This window comes from Saimiri boliviensis, chromosome 10 (assembly GCF_048565385.1).
Source record: "Saimiri boliviensis isolate mSaiBol1 chromosome 10, mSaiBol1.pri, whole genome shotgun sequence".
Taxonomy (NCBI): domain Eukaryota; kingdom Metazoa; phylum Chordata; class Mammalia; order Primates; family Cebidae; genus Saimiri; species Saimiri boliviensis.
The window spans coordinates 7,938,645-7,954,615 of NC_133458.1; the positions used below are offsets into that span (position 1 = coordinate 7,938,645).

A 15,971-nucleotide genomic window follows, 5' to 3' on the forward strand; every position below is an offset into this window, starting at 1 on the left:
TAAGGCTTGTATCAGCCTTGCAAAGGGGCTGCAGGCTGAGAAAGCCTGGCTTCCTCTCTCAAGAGTGTTACTTACCTATTTACCTGCACAGCCCACCACACCCAACATATGCTCATGGTGTTTTAGAAAGGGCCTATGTCAGGCCTGTGGGAATTTTTTTTTTTTTTTTTTAAAGAAGACAAGGGCCACCAGCAAAGTGGGTCCAGGAATGAGGCAGTAAGACTCCTCAGAGAGTCGGGACTCTAAATTAGCAAGTTCTCATCCTTTCAGAACCAGCAGGAGATGCGTTTCCCCCATGTCTTCCTTCTGGAATAACTAAGGGATTCAGAGAGAAAGAAAAGCAGGAGCTATGGATTCTGCCCTCAGCTGGGCTTGGCAAGATGGTGGCAGCTAGAGCGGCTGTTCTGGTGTCAGCCACCTACCTCCTCCCCTTTCCTCACAAGCAAAGCACAAGCACAATTCAGTCTATGCTATAACACAGCTGTCTGGAACAAAGCGCTTCATTTATCCTGTGGCCTCCCTCTCCCCAGTTTTTCTCCCAGGTACCGACTCGAGTCTCTCTCTCCCTGTGCATCCTGCTCTATGGCAATTCCCAGCCTTGTAGGAAACAGGCAATGCCTATGCCCTCTCTCTGGGTGCATTTTGGCCAGTACAGGGCATGGAAATGAGCTTACTCCATAGAATACTGATGACAAATGAAGAGAACGGCTGGAAAAGCTGCCTGATGGCCAGGCATGGTGGCTCACGCCTGTATTCCCAGCACTTTGGGAGGCCAAGGCAGGTGGATCATCTGAGGTCGGGAGTTTGAGACCAGCCTGGCTAACATGGCAAAACCTCATCTCTACTAAAAATACAAAAATTAGCTGTGCGTGGTGGTGGCCACCTGTAATCACAGCTACTTGGGAGGCTGAGGAAGGAGAATCGCTTCAACTCAGGAGGTGGAGGCTGCAGTGAGCCACTGCACTCCAGCCTGGTGACAGAGCGAGACTCTGTCTTAAAAAAAAGCTGCCTGAAGGTGGGGGAGGCAGCAAAAGAGCTCTGTGTCCTTTCATCAGGGCACTGTGCCGTGCTGCTGAAAACTCAACACCCTGCCAAGGGAAGGCCGAAAAAAGCAAGCAACGCACGTAGGAGACTGAGGAAGGACCACCCGGGACCCAGGCAAATGGAGGGAAGAAAATCTTAGAACACGGCAAACAACGAGAAGGGACGAGGGAGCAGAGCTGAGGGGTGCGCTACGGGGGGCAGTGATATAAAAGGGGGAACAAGGCCACACACACAGTCTGGTTTATTGGCTCATCACACACACACCAAGTATGTACACAAACATAAATACTCCAATGTACAAAGTTTACATGGGACTCACAGATCACCCCTCGTCTCTTTCATCCAGCACCCCCACCCTGTGCCGCCGTCCTTCCGTTTCAGGATGAAGGCGTGTGAGGGGCTGGCACTAGGAGGCAGGGATCTGGAGGAGGGAGAGGTCCTGCTCCCCTCTCCTCACAGGCACCTCCGAAGGGTCCTGTCCCTTTTCAATGGCACCTCAGGGCAGAGGGCTAAATCCCTCATTCCCTCTCTGCCGCAGCTCAAATCCCCAAACTCTCCTTGGTCCCTTTGACTCTCCTCCCTCATTTCCTCTGCTTCGTCCTTTCTGCATGTCCCTGCTTCTCCATTTCTGTGTCTGTCCCCGCAGTGCCTGGAGAGAGGAGGGTCTTCAGGCCATGGAATCCTTCTGGCCCCTCTGCCCTCTTCCTGGGCCTTACAGGAGGCTAGGACTGCGGTGCAGCTCAGCAGAAGGGTTGGTACCATTGGCAGGCTCTCTGCTGGGGGTAGGCGCTAAGCCACAGCCCTCCCCAGGGCAGCCATGCTGTATCAAGATGTCTGCACACTCCTGGCTGCCGGCCCGGCGAGCATAGGCCAGTGGAGTCAGGCCCCGGGCGTCCCAGCTCCTCACGTCTACCCCGTACTGTAGGAGAAAACACATGTCTACAGTTGGTATGACATGGGAGGAGAGAGATTGGTTGCAGGGGAGGAAAGAAGAGTGGCTTTCAAAGGACGGGGCTAAGAAGAGCAAAGTCAGGGCAGGCCTGAGGCATGCGACTCACCCAGATGAGCAGCTGCGTGAAGACAACGTTGGCCATGGCACTGGAGAGATGTAGGGCCGTCCGCCCGTCCCCGTCCCCATAGGTCTCGTTCACCTCCTCCTTGGAGCCATGTGCCAGGAGCATCACCAACAGACGCAGGTCATCTTCCACCACAGCCCGGAGCAGCTGCTGCCCCAGCGGCACGTCTGAGCTTGGTAGTGGGGCCAGGAAGAGCTTCTGCTCATACTTGGCCCGTATCCAGCGCTCCTTCTCCTCTCTGCAACCACAGGCCCATCAGGGCATGAGCCAAGGAAGGACACCGAGCAATGGATGGGGCCAGAAAGGAAGCAACACCAGGGGGACAAGGGAGAAACAGCGAAAGTGAGAGCAGAAAGGGAGGAGAGAAGCCTTAGAAACTCCAGGCACACAGAGGGCCAGTGGGTCATGGAAAGGGGGTAGGAGAAGCTGAAAAGCAGGGAGACTGAAGGGAGGCCCCCTGGGTACAGTGGGGATGTGGGGGCTGCGAGGGCAGGAAGATTCCAGGCAGGCCCGTGTTGCAGCTTATCTGGCCGTCTGAACTCTCTTGGATTGGCAGTGCTGGAACAAAGCGGGTGGGGGCCTGCACTGGGGGGCCGTGCATTCTCCTATCTCCCACCCATTCTCCCCATCTCAGAGCTCCAGAGTGGGCACTCTGCACCACACCGTGATAGGGGCCCTGCGCATGCGCCTCCTGCTGGCCCCTGACCTGCTGATAACGCTCAGCTCAGAAAGGGCCCGTTGTTGTGAGGCGCCTGAGTGACAGGCACCAGAGCAGGAGGGGCAACCCCAAGGGGCCAACTGCCAAGCAGAGCAACGGACAGTTTTAACCCTTCTAACACCATCACAACCACTCCGATCTTCCCCGTGCTTGGAGCCCCCAACGGCTCCCCAACTCCTGGCCAGCTCCAGGGTGCCATCCGCTCACCTGCAGGCATCAGGCCCTGGCTTGGAGTAGCCATCCAGGGCCCCCTCCCAGACGCTGTTGGCGAGGGCATTGCCCATGGCAGTCATGACAGCCAACAGCTCGGGCGGCCAGTCATCAAGGTCAAGGGAGCGCACCCGGGACAGGTGAGCCCCCAGGTGTCGGTGGATGCCTGAGCACTCGATGCACATCAGGGCACCCAGGTTCAGGCTGGCCCAGTCTGGATCTAGGCAAGGAGAGAATGATACAGCGACAGCAGGCAGGCCACCAGAGTGTGGGACAGTTAGGAACATCTTCCCTGCCCTCTTCCCTGTTCCTTTGATGTTTGCAAAGCTTTCCCCAGGCCGTCCCCAACTCCCAGCCCCACCAGCCTTGCACTTACTGGGGGCATCGCAGTCAATACAAAAGCTGTTGCCGCGAACAGTGCGGACAGCCTGTACAGCCAGAGCTGCGTTCGGGTTCCCCAGTCGAGTCTGTCACACAGCAGGAGAGATAAGGGGTGGCTGGTCAGTCATGAGGTTCCTTTCAGTCCCATCCCAGCCAGGTGCTCTGTGTGGGCCCAGTCACTCCGTACCCACCTTGTCCTTGGCACTGCGGCAGCCTTGCAGGCTGGCAAGGATCTGGGCCTGCACGCTCTGAACCCACAGCTCCCGCTCCTCTGCCGTTGAGGCCTCGAAATGCCATGTCTGCCCGGTGAGGGACACCACCACAAATTCAAACGACTCTTCTGCCTCTGTGTGGGGGATGTTTATGCCATCAGGGCTCCTGGCCCGCAGGCACACCCGGGGCGTGCCATTGCCAAAGCTCCACTCACTACCCAGCTCCACTGGCACAGGGCCTCCTCCCCAGGAGCAAGGCCACATGCTCCAGGACAACTTGCAAGAGGGAGGCAGAGTAAACTCCCAAGATTAGCTTGAGCTCCCAATTGTCATTCCTAACCACCTGTGGAGCTCAGGTGAAAACAGATGGGGGACACAGGGTCTTGGCACCCCTAGCACTGCTGGGAATGGGTAGGAAACCAGAGAGGGGTGCTTCCTGGAGAAAGAAGAGCTGAGTATTGGAGAGGATGCGACAGGGTGCTAGGAGGCAAATGCTGGGAGAGGGTGGGGGAAGGCGGGTGTGGGCACCATCCGTACATGTCAGCTACAGCCGCCTCATTTTGCAGCTCATTAAACCCAATATTCCTGACGGCGTCAGCGTGGGGCTCCTGGGAGCAGGGCCCCTCCCCCACTACCACGGTATAGACAGGCAGGAAGGGCATGTGGATGAGGGAGAGGAGGAGAGGTTTCCTCCAGGACCTGGAACATGTGAGCAAATAAGGGCCTGAGGGCATCTGTAATGACAAGCACTGAAGGCTGGACTGTGACCCCAAGTAATGTTGTGAAGCTCTTCCAAGCTTTGCTCCCCCAGGCCCCAGAAGACAGCCACATGAATCTCATTCCCAACGGCCACCGCCCCATGGGTGAACAGTTCCTAACAAGCAGTGTGACTGTGTCCTGGGGGCTGGAAGGACAGCATAGGCACCTGTGGTAAGGCCCCAGGGTGAACACCAGTTCTGCCAAGGCCATCCCTGCTTGTAAGTTCTCATTGCATCTCGGCCCCAGGCAGCCTCACCTCAGTGACACTGACATCCTCTGGAATTCCTACTCTGCTGAGCCCTTGCTCTCAGGGATGGTTAGCAGAACTACCTTCCCACAGAAATAGAACTGGTGCCTCCTTCCCCAGGCACCACCACTGCGCCCTACCTTGCTTTCAGTCACAGACTTTGAACTATGTGATCTCCATGATCATTTGTGGGGTTCAGTCTGCCAGACCAGAAGGGACACCCCACGCTGTAAGTACTATGCATCACTGTGTCACAGGTTGGCTAGGTGTCTCTGCTCACCTGACCCATAACCTCTAACCCTGACGATTAGAGCAGAAATGAGAAATTTGAGTCTAGAAGTTAAACTTATTTGGGAGCAAAGAAACTCCAGTCACTAAGAAGAGGGTGGTTTTGAAGATACTTTGGGGAAAATCCGAGGCGGAGCAGTATAACAGAGGAAGAGAAAGGTCCTATGGAAGAAGGCTTCAGGAGCTGGAATTCCTTAGCCTAAGGAAAACTAAGGAGAGACTCAGCCAATCCGTACACGTGTATTAAGCACCTAGTAAGTACCCAGCACTTATTAAACTTGGGATGACACAAGAGACACAAAACGCACAGGTCCCACCCGCACATTTTAGAGGAGCTATCGCAGTAGCAGTCTGCTGTCTTTTACCTTCTTTAAGAATAAATGAAGCCCACATTTCAACAAAAAGGGTTTCAGTTAGCAGAAGAACTTTTCTAAGATACCAGGTCTACATTACCAAAAGAAGTTGTAGAACTACTTTGATGAGCAATTACTAGACAGTGTTTAATCCACTGAATTTAAAAAAAAAAAAAAAACAGGTGTTACTTTTAGGGTACTATTCCCAAGTCCCACTGCCCACCTCCTGTGCCCAGTTTCCCTCTGGGTCCCCCTAACCTTCAGCAGCACTGCTGGGGCCGTCTGGTCGGGGGGTCCCGGTGCTCTTTTTCCTCCGGTGCTTCTTCCGGTTGGAGTGGGGAGATGGGGGAGGCTCCAGCTTGGGGCTGGAACCGAGTACCTCTGGGCCACTGGCTGGTGAGGGGAGAGTTGGAGAAGTGTGGGAAGAAGGGAGGCAGAGGAGGGGAGGGGCACAGGGCACTGGGAGGAGGAGAAGACCAGTCCTGCCAACTGTAGCTAGGCCACACTTGGGAGAGCCAGACAGATACCTCTTTCCAGGTGAGGGGTCTGCCTGGTTTTCCCAGTCCCAAAGCTCCCCAGCTTCGGAAGAGGAAAATGTGGAGAAAGAGTAGGAAACTCAGGCAGAGCAGGATGGAGGCAAAGGGAGGAAACTGCCTCTGCAGCCTGGAGGGGTGGAAGGCAGCCCAGGGAACTCATGGGGAGCTGAAGCCCCAGCAGCTCCGCACCAAATTTATCCTCAATCACACTCCCCGCTCCTCACAATTAATAGCAGAATTAGAAACAATCAGGGAGCTGCCTAATTACTGTCAATTAGAGCGCGCTAATCAAGCTCCGTCTCCCACACCCCGCCCGGCGCTCACCACTAAATGTCAAACTTCATTAGAGGCAGACACACTCCCTCCCTCCCTGCCTTCCTCCTTCCAGACTCAACAGAGGGCCCTCACGCAGGCCAGCACAGGCCACTGGACCAGTGACCCAAGGGAAGGGCCCCTGGCTCCCTTTCTGGGTTCCTAGCGCACTTCCCCGAGAGGTGCACTGGGTGTGGATTGGGAGATGGGGCAGTTCCCTGTGCTGGCACTGCCCAGCTCCTCTCTCAGCCCATGCTCCTGAGGCCAGGGCTATTCAGAGGCTGGGCCTTAGTGCTTCTACTGGGAGAGCTCAGGAAGGGCCTTTGGGAAGCCAATCAGAGACAACACCCTTGGCTGGGGTGACAGTGGGGCACCATGGGCCTTCCTGTCATTACACCGTCACTCGTGACAAAGGCATGGAAAGAGCAAGGGACAGGAAAGGAGAGCTGGCCCCATGCCCTTTTGAGCCTTCAGAACTGCTGATGGGATCTGGTCAATGGTGAAAGAAGTAAGGTCAAAAGAAGAAAAGCAGAGAGAGAGAACGGACAAAGGGGCAAACGGAAGAGCCCCGGAAGCCAGTGGAGGCGCAGACAGGAGAGCCGGTGGAGGCACCGACCCACCTAGGATGGGTGGAGGCCTATCTGAGGGGGCAGCACAGGTGGAAAATGACCTTTCAGGGCAACTCCACGGGGACCCCCCCACCTGCTCCATAGTAGCAGGCGAGATTCCGCTGCCTTCAGAACGTAGCTCACACAGCTTAGAGCGCCCAGCCTCTGACCTCCCTCCTCAGCCGCTTCCCCGTCCTCCCCCACCACCCTGCCGAGAGGCTGATGAGCTAACTGCACAGGGGGCTGATGGGGATGCGGGAGCCGCCACCAGCACCGCCTAGGGACGAAGGGGAGGAGGAGCTGCAGAGGGCAGGCCTCTAGCGCCGGCCCTAGGCAGAGCTGCAGGCGGGCGGGGGCTCTGGGGAAAATGGCTACACTTGGAGGCTGAGGAAGGGACAGTGCCCCTACTCTGTTTCCAAGGCAACATCAGTACCAGTCCTGAAGCAAGGTCTCTGTGACAAGCCCTGGAGGGCCCAGCTGGGCTCCACCCCTTGGCGTGGGCACTGTCCCAGGGCAGCCTCCGAGGCCAAAAATGCTGCCCAGTTCCCCTCCTCTCTGTCACTGGGGCCCCAGAAAAGGTGGGAAGCAGCAGAGCCACCACTCACCAGGGTGCTGCACGCCTGGGGGCAGGGCAGTGGCCTCACTCCACTGGTCGGCGCTGGAAACGGAGCAGGAGCGCTGGTGCAGCCCCTCAGGGCGCGGGCCAGCCCAGGCCGAGCTGCTGAGGGGGCGCTCAGAGTGCAGGGATGCGCTGCTGGCCGAGTGAGGGGCACCTGGGGGCGGGAAGGGTCAGACTGGGAGGGGAGGCCAGACGGGGGAGGATGCTCAGAGATACTATCTTAAAAATAGGGCTGCAGGGCAGAGCCTGAGAAATTCCAGCAGGGCACTGGGTTCATCAGGTGGCAGGTGAGGCTTCTGAGAGAGCCAGGGGCTGCACAGGGGCCCGGTGCGCCTTAGAAAGCAGCCTGTCCCCAGACCTTCACGACCTCCTCTCTCCCGGAACAGAAAGGTCCACAACACTGTCCCCTCACTGTGATCCGGGAGCAGGGAAGGGTCGACGAATCAGAGAGCTCCCAACTTGCAGAGCAAGCTGGGGCAGTGCTGACACCCATCTCCGCAGTGTTCCTGGTGGGGTCCCTCCTGGCTCGGGCCCCTGCACCCTCCATTCTAGTCCACATATGCCACTTGCTTTGCCTCAGCTTTACTGCCATACTGACGAGAAATAAGTGTATCAAATTCAAGTAATTATGTCTAATTAGTATTAGTAATTATCCTGTTGGGCTGGAGAAAATTAATCTTTCGTTTCCCATCAGGGAAGAATGGCAGAGCCAGGGGGAACCAAAGGCTCTCGGAAAGCCAAGGCTGGGGCAGGCGCCGCCAGCAGTGGAGGGAGGACAGAGCGCCGCAGAATCCTCCCACCTCACTCCCAGGCTGAGTCCCTGCGGGAGAGATTCCGGAAACAGCGTGGGGCCTCAGAGGCCTGTGACACTTAGAAGGCCTCAGCTGGAACACTGAGAAACTAAGCTTCCTTCCCCTTCTTCAGTCCACCCAAGACTGAGACCAGAGGGACATGGCCCTAGGTGGTCTAAGAACAGGGGCCAAACCTGAGGTGTCAGCCAGGTGCTGGAGGCCAGTAGGAAAGCAGAGAAGCGGCCCAGAGCCAGCCAAAGCGGGGTGGGGGTGGGGGGTGGGGGGGCAGAGGCCCAGCCAGGGGAAAGGCAGGCACCAGGCCTCCCACCAGCCCTGCAGGTGGCGGGACTGAGTAGAAGCCCTGGGTAGGAAGCAGGGTGTTGCAGCGGCTAGAAGGTAAAGGAATGCCCGAACGTGCCACTCTCTGCGGCTGGGATGATGCCTAAAGGCAGGGAGCAAGTTTGATGTTTCTCTTGCGTTTGTCACAAACACCCAAAACAGGACCAGACACACAGTGAGTGCTTAGTCACAGTCATGCAGCATGGAGGCTACAGGCCAGTCTCCATCTCCAGGCCCTGAAGGAACAGGCAGATGCCACCTCTTCAGAATCCTGCCACCTCCACTTCTCTGCCGTCACAGGTCCCGCCTCAGGAAACCTTCTGGGGTACACACTTGGTCCCTAATTTCTCAGACACCTTGCTTCTCCTCCCCCTACTTTCACTCCCTTCCAGGTTCCAAATTGTACTCCGCCTCATCCCTAACCCCATCCAAAGCCATCACAGGCCCAACTACCACCCCAAGCCCCCAACCCAAAACCCTGAGGGAGGGAAAGTGCTTTCCCTTTTCTTTGTTAATTCTCCCCTCATTACGCCTGCAATCCCACAATCAGTGTGCACTGTAATTGTCGAATTTGATGCTAATGATTAATGAATTAAACATGGAGCCATCAATTAGTCCTCGGAGGATAATTCTGCATAAAGCAGCGGATAATGTAATTACAGTAACAAAGATAATGAGATGTTAACATCGCCCGGTGAGCGAGAGACATGTGTGAGTGTGCATGAGGGTCGGTGTCGGTGTCGGCACGCAGCAGCGGGACCCGGGCTGGGGGAGCACCGTCCTCAAGCTCCTGCGCGTAGGCGCTGTCATTACAGGAAGAAGGGCATGGGGCTGCCTTCTCAATGCCACTGCCGCTTCCAGGTGAGGGATGCCAGGGACGGACACGGGACAGGACAGTGTCTTCTCATTTCTCTCACTCTAGAGAAACAGCCTAGCTGTTCTCTGGCTCCCTGCCCTCAAGGAAAGGGACTCACTCAGGCCCGCTCCTCCCTTTTTGGAATGACAGGAGAAACCCCAAGCTAACCAAAGGGGCTCCTGGGGGATGGTGCCAGAGGGCTCCCCGCAGCTCTGACCCGTTGTCTGGTGGAGACCTGAAGACTGCCTGTGACCTGCCCTCAGGCCGGTGCCACCCCACAGCAGGCTCAAGCCTTTCCTCCTCAGTTTCCTCCCTTCCCTTCATCACCTCACAGGCTTCGTTTCTGAGTTAGAGTGGCTTAGAGGAAATAACATGGCTCCTCAAACAGACACACCTAGGTTGAACCTCACCCAGTTCTCCCACTTACTGTGGGACTTTCCAGACAAGTTTGTTAGCCACTCCAAGCCTCTGTTTCCTCATTAAAATGGGGACAATGACCTCTACTTAGAGCTGCTGCGGACCTGGAGCCTGATGCAGAGACACCCACTGCACCATAGACACCCACTGCACCATAGACGCCCACTGCACCATAGACGCCCACTGCACCATAGACGCCCACTGCACCACAGACACCCACTGCACCATAGACAGACACCCACCGTACCACAGACAGACGTCCACCGCACCACAGACGCCCACTGCACCATAGACACCCACTGTACCACAGACAGACATCCACCGCACCAAAGACACTCACTGCACCACAGACGCCCACTGCACCATAGACAGACGCCCACTGCACCAGACAACCACTGCACCATAGACGCCCACTGCACCATAGACGCCCACTGCACCAGACACCCACTGCACTATAGACAGACACCCACTGCACCACAGACGTCCACCGCACCACAGACACCCACTGCACCATAGACGCTCACTGCACTATAGACAGACGCCCACTGCACCATAGACAGACGCCCACTGCACCATAGATGCCCACTGCACCATAGACAGACACCCACTACACCATGGACGCCCACTGCACCACAGACAGACACCCACTGCACCATAGACACCCACTACACCATGGACGTCCACTGTACCACAGACAGATGCCCACTGCACCAGAGACAGACACCCACTGCACCATGGACGCCCACTGCACCATAGACACCCACTGCACCATAGACACCCACTGCACCACGGACGCCCACTGCACCACAGACACCCACTGCACCATAGACACCCACTGCACCATAGACAGACACCCACTGCACCATGGACGCCCACTGCACCATGGACGCCCACTGCACCATAGACACCCACCGCACCATGGATGCCCACTGTACCATAGACAGACACCCACTGCACCACAGACGCCCACTGCACCACAGATGCCCACTGTACCATAGACACCCACTGCACCATAGATGCTCACTGCACCATAGACAGACTCCCACTGCACCACAGACGCCCACTGCACCGCAGACGCCCACTGCACCGCGGACGTCCACTGCACCATGGACACCCACTGTACCATGGACGCCCACTGCACCAGAGACACCCACTGCACCACAGACAGACGCCCACTGCACCACGGATGACCACTGCACCATAGACGCCCACTGCACCAGAGACACCCACTGCACCAGAGACACCCACTTTACCCAGCACATCTCAGTCGGCAGCATCAGGCACCTACTGGGCGGCTCCCCTGCCTTCAGCCTGGTGGGCGGTAGTTCAGTGAGAGCGAGCCCAGCACACCTGTTTCAGATGCCACACCTCCCACAAGGACCACACCTGGAGGCATCATCACACCTTCCTTCCCTCTAAACTGGGCCTTCTCAGCGATGTCCCATCAGCATTTTGAGTGCGGCAATTCTTTACTGTTTGGGGTCTCTCCCATCCATTCCAAGGGACTTAGTATCCCCAACCACCTATCCACTAAAATTCTGTCACATCCTCCCATCATAGTGACAAGCACAGGCCCTGTAGGGAGGTGACTCACCCAGCTGCAGACCACTGCTGCCAGGTGCTGACTCCTGGGCAGGGCACAGGCATGGCACCAGCAGGGCAGGGTTTTGGGCAGCTGTTGGGAATGAGACTAGGACAGCATCAGGAATACTGAAGTCTCGGGGGGGAAAGCAGTCAGGAGCCAGGGGCTCTGGAAGCAAGAGAACTGTGTGTGGAAGGATGGCTCTGGAAGAGCGCCAGGCCTGGGGGCCCAAAGGAGGAGGAATGAAGCAGCATAGGAAGGGAGTCCCTGGGGACGGGGGGCCTTCCACCTGGGCCAGCACTCTCAGTTGAAAAGGTAGGAACACCACATGCTTCATGGAGTTTCCCGCCTCCAGCTCCTGTCTAAATTCAGTCCTCTGAGCAGAGACCCCATCTCTCAGTCCTGAGAAGATGCACCATGTTGACACCAGATAGCTCCGTGCCCTTCCACCTCCCGTCTCCACATGGTGACCTTGGCTGAGATGCTGGCCATGCACCCAGAGGCCCTGCTCCCACCCATCGCCAGCCTCAGATCCAGATGCAGAGATGGGCCTAGGACTGCCAGCACTGCCACCCAGACGTGACACTACCTGGCCCCGTCTGACATCCAGGTCAACTGCTGGTCTAGACATTTGCTGCTACCTCAACTAACTCCATAAGGGCTGCATTAGGGCATGCGTCTTTGGCTGAGATGACCTTGAAATGTGATGCTGGCCAGCACCCTGTGCCCAGGCCTCGAAGAAGCCAAGCCCAGAATGTCTGCCTGCCTCGGCTCCACGGCAGCCGCCCCCATGCCCCCACCTCAGCAGCCGCCTCACCTGTGCCCCCACCCAGCTGTGTGTTACTTCGCTCCACAGACAGCCCGTTGGCACGGGGGCTGGTGCCCGGGGCTGTGGTAGGTGTGGCTCGGGGCAGGCGCTTCCCAGGCACTTTCACCGTTGTCCGCAGCAGGTCAATCTCCTTGCCGTGGATGTTCTGCATGTAATCCTAAAGGCCAGGTGGGTGAGACAAACGAAGACTGGTTAGCAGCAGCCATCCAGCACCAAGCCTCACAACTCCCAGGTCTCTTCCCAAGTGGGAAGAGAGGGAACACTCCAATCTTGAAAAGCAGGACTCTAAGCCACAGAATGTCTCTGAGTCTGGATTACACCTGGATCTCCACAGTGCCCAAAGCAGCGCTAGGGGGACTCGGCCAGGAGAGAGGCAGAGTTGGGGGTGGCTAAGGACCCGGAGCTAAGCGCTGAGGCTCAGGCCCTCGGGAATGACGGCTTCGGAGGCAACAGCACAAAGCAGGCCAAGTGCTGGGCCGGGCTGGGATTTAGGGAGAGAGCCCCTGCTGTGGAGGGAGCTGAGAGACTTGGGGCCACGGGTGACAGGGTGGCCACCAAGCACTGCAGACCCCACCTGGGCATTAGGAACCTTCTAAAGCCCAGAATCATCCCAACCCTTACGACAGCGTCTGATAATAAACACTTGTTGAACAGTTTAAAGAGATGCCTCTTTTCGCTGGACTTTGGAATACAGCAACAGGTGCCTGGTCTCACAGGTGCCACCGATTCCCTGGCGACAGTCATCATCATTGCTGTCATGTCATCTGCCTGTCATGTGCAGGGTGTTTACCATCCTACAGCAGTGTATTTATACATTCCATGTATGACCTCGCGGAATCCTCCCCACCTGAGGGAGGCAGTGCCTGTGCTGTAGATGAAGGAACTGGGGCTTAGAAAGGCTAATCCGCCCAAGAACACACATTTAAACAGTTGCAGAGTCAGATTCCAGCCCAGGATTCTCAGATTCCCAAGCCTGTGCCCCATGCGCAGGCTTCCTCCAGCCCATCCAGAGCCTGGGACTCGCCCTGCCTTTAAGTCAGGGCCCCAGGAATGGGGGCCCACTTTGTGCTTCAACTCCACCCACCATTTAGGTAGCACCGTGGCTGAGTGCGGGGAGGGAGGGTGGGGGCCAGCAGTTTCCTGGCCTGGAGCCCCCCATGCCTCCTCCTTCCAGCCTCTCCCCACAGCCTGTTGTCTCCTGCTTTCTTGTTCCTGCCACTGTCCCTGAGCTCCGAGGCAATTCCTAGCTAATGCCCTTGGTAACATGGCACAAATTCCTCCCCATGGGTCTCTGACCCTTCCCGAGAGAAGAACCTGGGTTGGGCGTGCCAGACTTAACTACTGACTGAATTACACTGATTGGACATAAATCTGCTCCTTCCTTCCCCTCCACGAGCACCTCTGGAACGTCTGCATCCTGAGGGCGGCCGTGCGAGGGGCTGTCCCAGATGCGTCCTCCTGCCCTGAGGAGCCCACCCCTCACCTTCACTGTTCTGGCTGGCAGGCTGCTTTCCCTCCAGGCTTGCTCTCTCTTCACACCCATTTAGCTCCAGGGAAAACCGACACTGTCCTCTGCTGAAAAGAGCCCAGGGGGACTGCTGCCTCTTGGGAAGCAGTGGAAGGGCAGGAAGTCTCACCAGGGCTCTCTCTGGGAGGAATCATGAGGACATAAGTAGACAAGGGGTCCCCTGGTCCCAGGTCCCTAAGAAAAGGTGAGGAGGTTACCACCTAGATGGAGGAAACAGCGCCAAACACCAACCTCCACCAACCAGCACTTCCGTGGCTGAGCTGGACACTACTCACAGTTGTGTCATCAGGGGAATGGTGGAAAGAAGTGGCGTTAGCACACTGCCTCCCTGCCCAGGTCCAGCCCTGTGGGCTCTAGCTGAGCCTGCAGTTGCCCGAATTCTCTAGGTACCTATGGCATCTTCCCAGGCAGGCAGCCCTTCAGGAAGAGGACCAGGGGAGTAAGCAACCAGAGAAGAGGAGCTGCACCTGGAAGTTGTGTTCAGCGAGGAGCCGCTCCCTGCCACTGCTGCTCCCTGCAGCCTTGGGCTGTACCTGTGCCCTCCCACCACCCCAGTCCTCCGTGAGGGACAGTACCAAGTGCTTGGCTCCAAGCATGTGCCGAAGTTTTGTTCACTGTCCCAGAACCATAGAACACCACAACCAAGGGATCAGTGAGTAGCCTCCCGCCGGGGCAGGACCTCTTTGACAACCTCTCAGCCCACACCTGGTGGAGCAGGACTCTGCCCACAGCTTGGAGCCTTGCTGAGGTGGCTGAGACGGAAACAGACCCGGGAGCCCCTCCTGCCTTCCCAGCATACCTCCATCCATCCTTCTCCAGCACACCAGGCTGCACTTCAGTGGCCCCACCGGCCCTCTGGTCTTGCTTTCAGCCCTGTGTCCACCAAGTAACTTCACTGCCTCACCCCTTCTCTGCTTGCATCCCACACTCAGCTTCCTGTCCCTGGTTCTCGTCGGCAGTCCCTGTGCACAATCACGTCTTAGATCAGCTACCCCAGACAACAGTCAACAGCTGGCTGGGCCAAAGGCACAGCTGCAGTCTCTCCTTAGGGGAGGGGCTTGGGCTGCTCTAGTTCACAAGGAGGTCACAGCAGCTGCAACAGTTTTTAGGCCCCATGACAGCCTTGGGATGCCCGGGCTGGGGCATGGCAGGAAAAGCTGACCCTATGCCAGGAATAAGAGCTGCACAGGGGGACTCCATTTGGGGTTAAGGAGCCAGAAACCGGCCTCAGGGGAAAGGATGGCCCAACTTGAGCATCTTTGATGGCACCAGCCAGACGCTCTGAATTCCCAGAGCAGGCTGGTACCCACAGCCCTGGACTCTGTGCCCTCCTGCCTGGGCAACTCTGGAGCCTGGTCCTGGAGGAGAGTGGAGAGAAGCTTGAGGAGCAGCAGCAGGGATGGGAACCTCAGACAGGCAGCAGCGTTTCCCTCCGTCAGCAGAACGGGGAGCATGGTGGCGGTGGCGGTGGCTGCTCAGGAGAGCGGTCACCACGGCTGCCTTTATTACCCACCATCAAACAGCAATTTCTTCCCCAGCCTCCTCGCTAATTACCCAGCCAGCGTTCTCATCTCGTTTTATTACTGGAATTAACAACGAGTTCAGAGCGTGGAAAGCTATTAAGATGTGTGATTAAGCCACATTCAATTAGTTTCTACAAACAATTTAATTGATGTTGCAGATAGAATTAACAGAAGGTGATTGTGTGAATGGCTCCGATGGCTGCAAAATGGGGGAGGCTGTGGCTGGCTCTCTCGGGCCAGGCAAGAAGTGGGCGCAGGGCTCAGTCTCGCCCACCAAATTGGCCTCTGTGTGTCCCATCCGGCCGGGCCCCCATCCATAGGTGAGTCACCAGCCGTGATGCTCAGGAGAGACCCTTGCTGGAGAGGAGAGCCAGACTCAGCCCCGAGTTCTGTCAGAGCCTCTGGAGGTGCCAGAGCTCCTTCTCGACATGCTTCCTGCCAGGGTTTAGGGTTTGAACAGCCCCAGAGAGAAGCGGCTGCTCACAGGTAAGGAGGTGGCCTGCTCACTGCTGGCAACCGAGGAGCACACTCAGGTTGGAAGAAGGTGGCTGGGGGAAGGTGGAGGCAAGGCAGCAGTGGAGGAAGGGAAAGCATGGGGGTGGCACAAAGGGGCCTCTGCCAGAGCCCCACGGACAGCTGGGAGGGAGCGCACAGCGCCACAACCCGCCCTGCCTCCACTCGTGCTTTCGCACCGTGTGTAGCCAAGTGTGCTTTGGGGCCTGTGACAGGATCTGGATGCCAGG

At 57.2% G+C, this 15,971-nt stretch overlaps 1 protein-coding gene across 7 annotated transcripts in view; it reads right to left on the reverse strand.

Annotated features, from left to right (window-relative positions):
• Positions 1–1,268: 1,268 nt before the first annotated feature.
• Positions 1,269–15,971, reverse strand: part of AGAP3 (ArfGAP with GTPase domain, ankyrin repeat and PH domain 3) — a 59,446-nt gene continuing 44,743 nt past the window's right edge. For 3 of the 7 annotated variants that reach the window (XM_039472895.2, XM_010340486.3, XM_074378909.1), the window contains 8 exons: positions 12,166–12,334; positions 7,350–7,517; positions 5,547–5,681; positions 3,621–3,775; positions 3,425–3,515; positions 3,046–3,268; positions 2,103–2,358; positions 1,269–1,963 (listed from right to left, as the gene is read on the reverse strand). In XM_039472895.2, coding sequence (XP_039328829.2) covers positions 1,757–1,963; positions 2,103–2,358; positions 3,046–3,268; positions 3,425–3,515; positions 3,621–3,775; positions 5,547–5,681; positions 7,350–7,517; positions 12,166–12,334 — 1,404 coding nt within the window. In that variant the 3' untranslated portion in view covers positions 1,269–1,756. The remainder of the gene's footprint in view (positions 1,964–2,102; positions 2,359–3,045; positions 3,269–3,424; positions 3,516–3,620; positions 3,776–5,546; positions 5,682–7,349; positions 7,518–12,165; positions 12,335–15,971) is intronic. The other 4 variants (XM_039472896.2, XM_010340489.3, XM_039472899.2 and 1 more) reach the window with 2 other exon arrangements.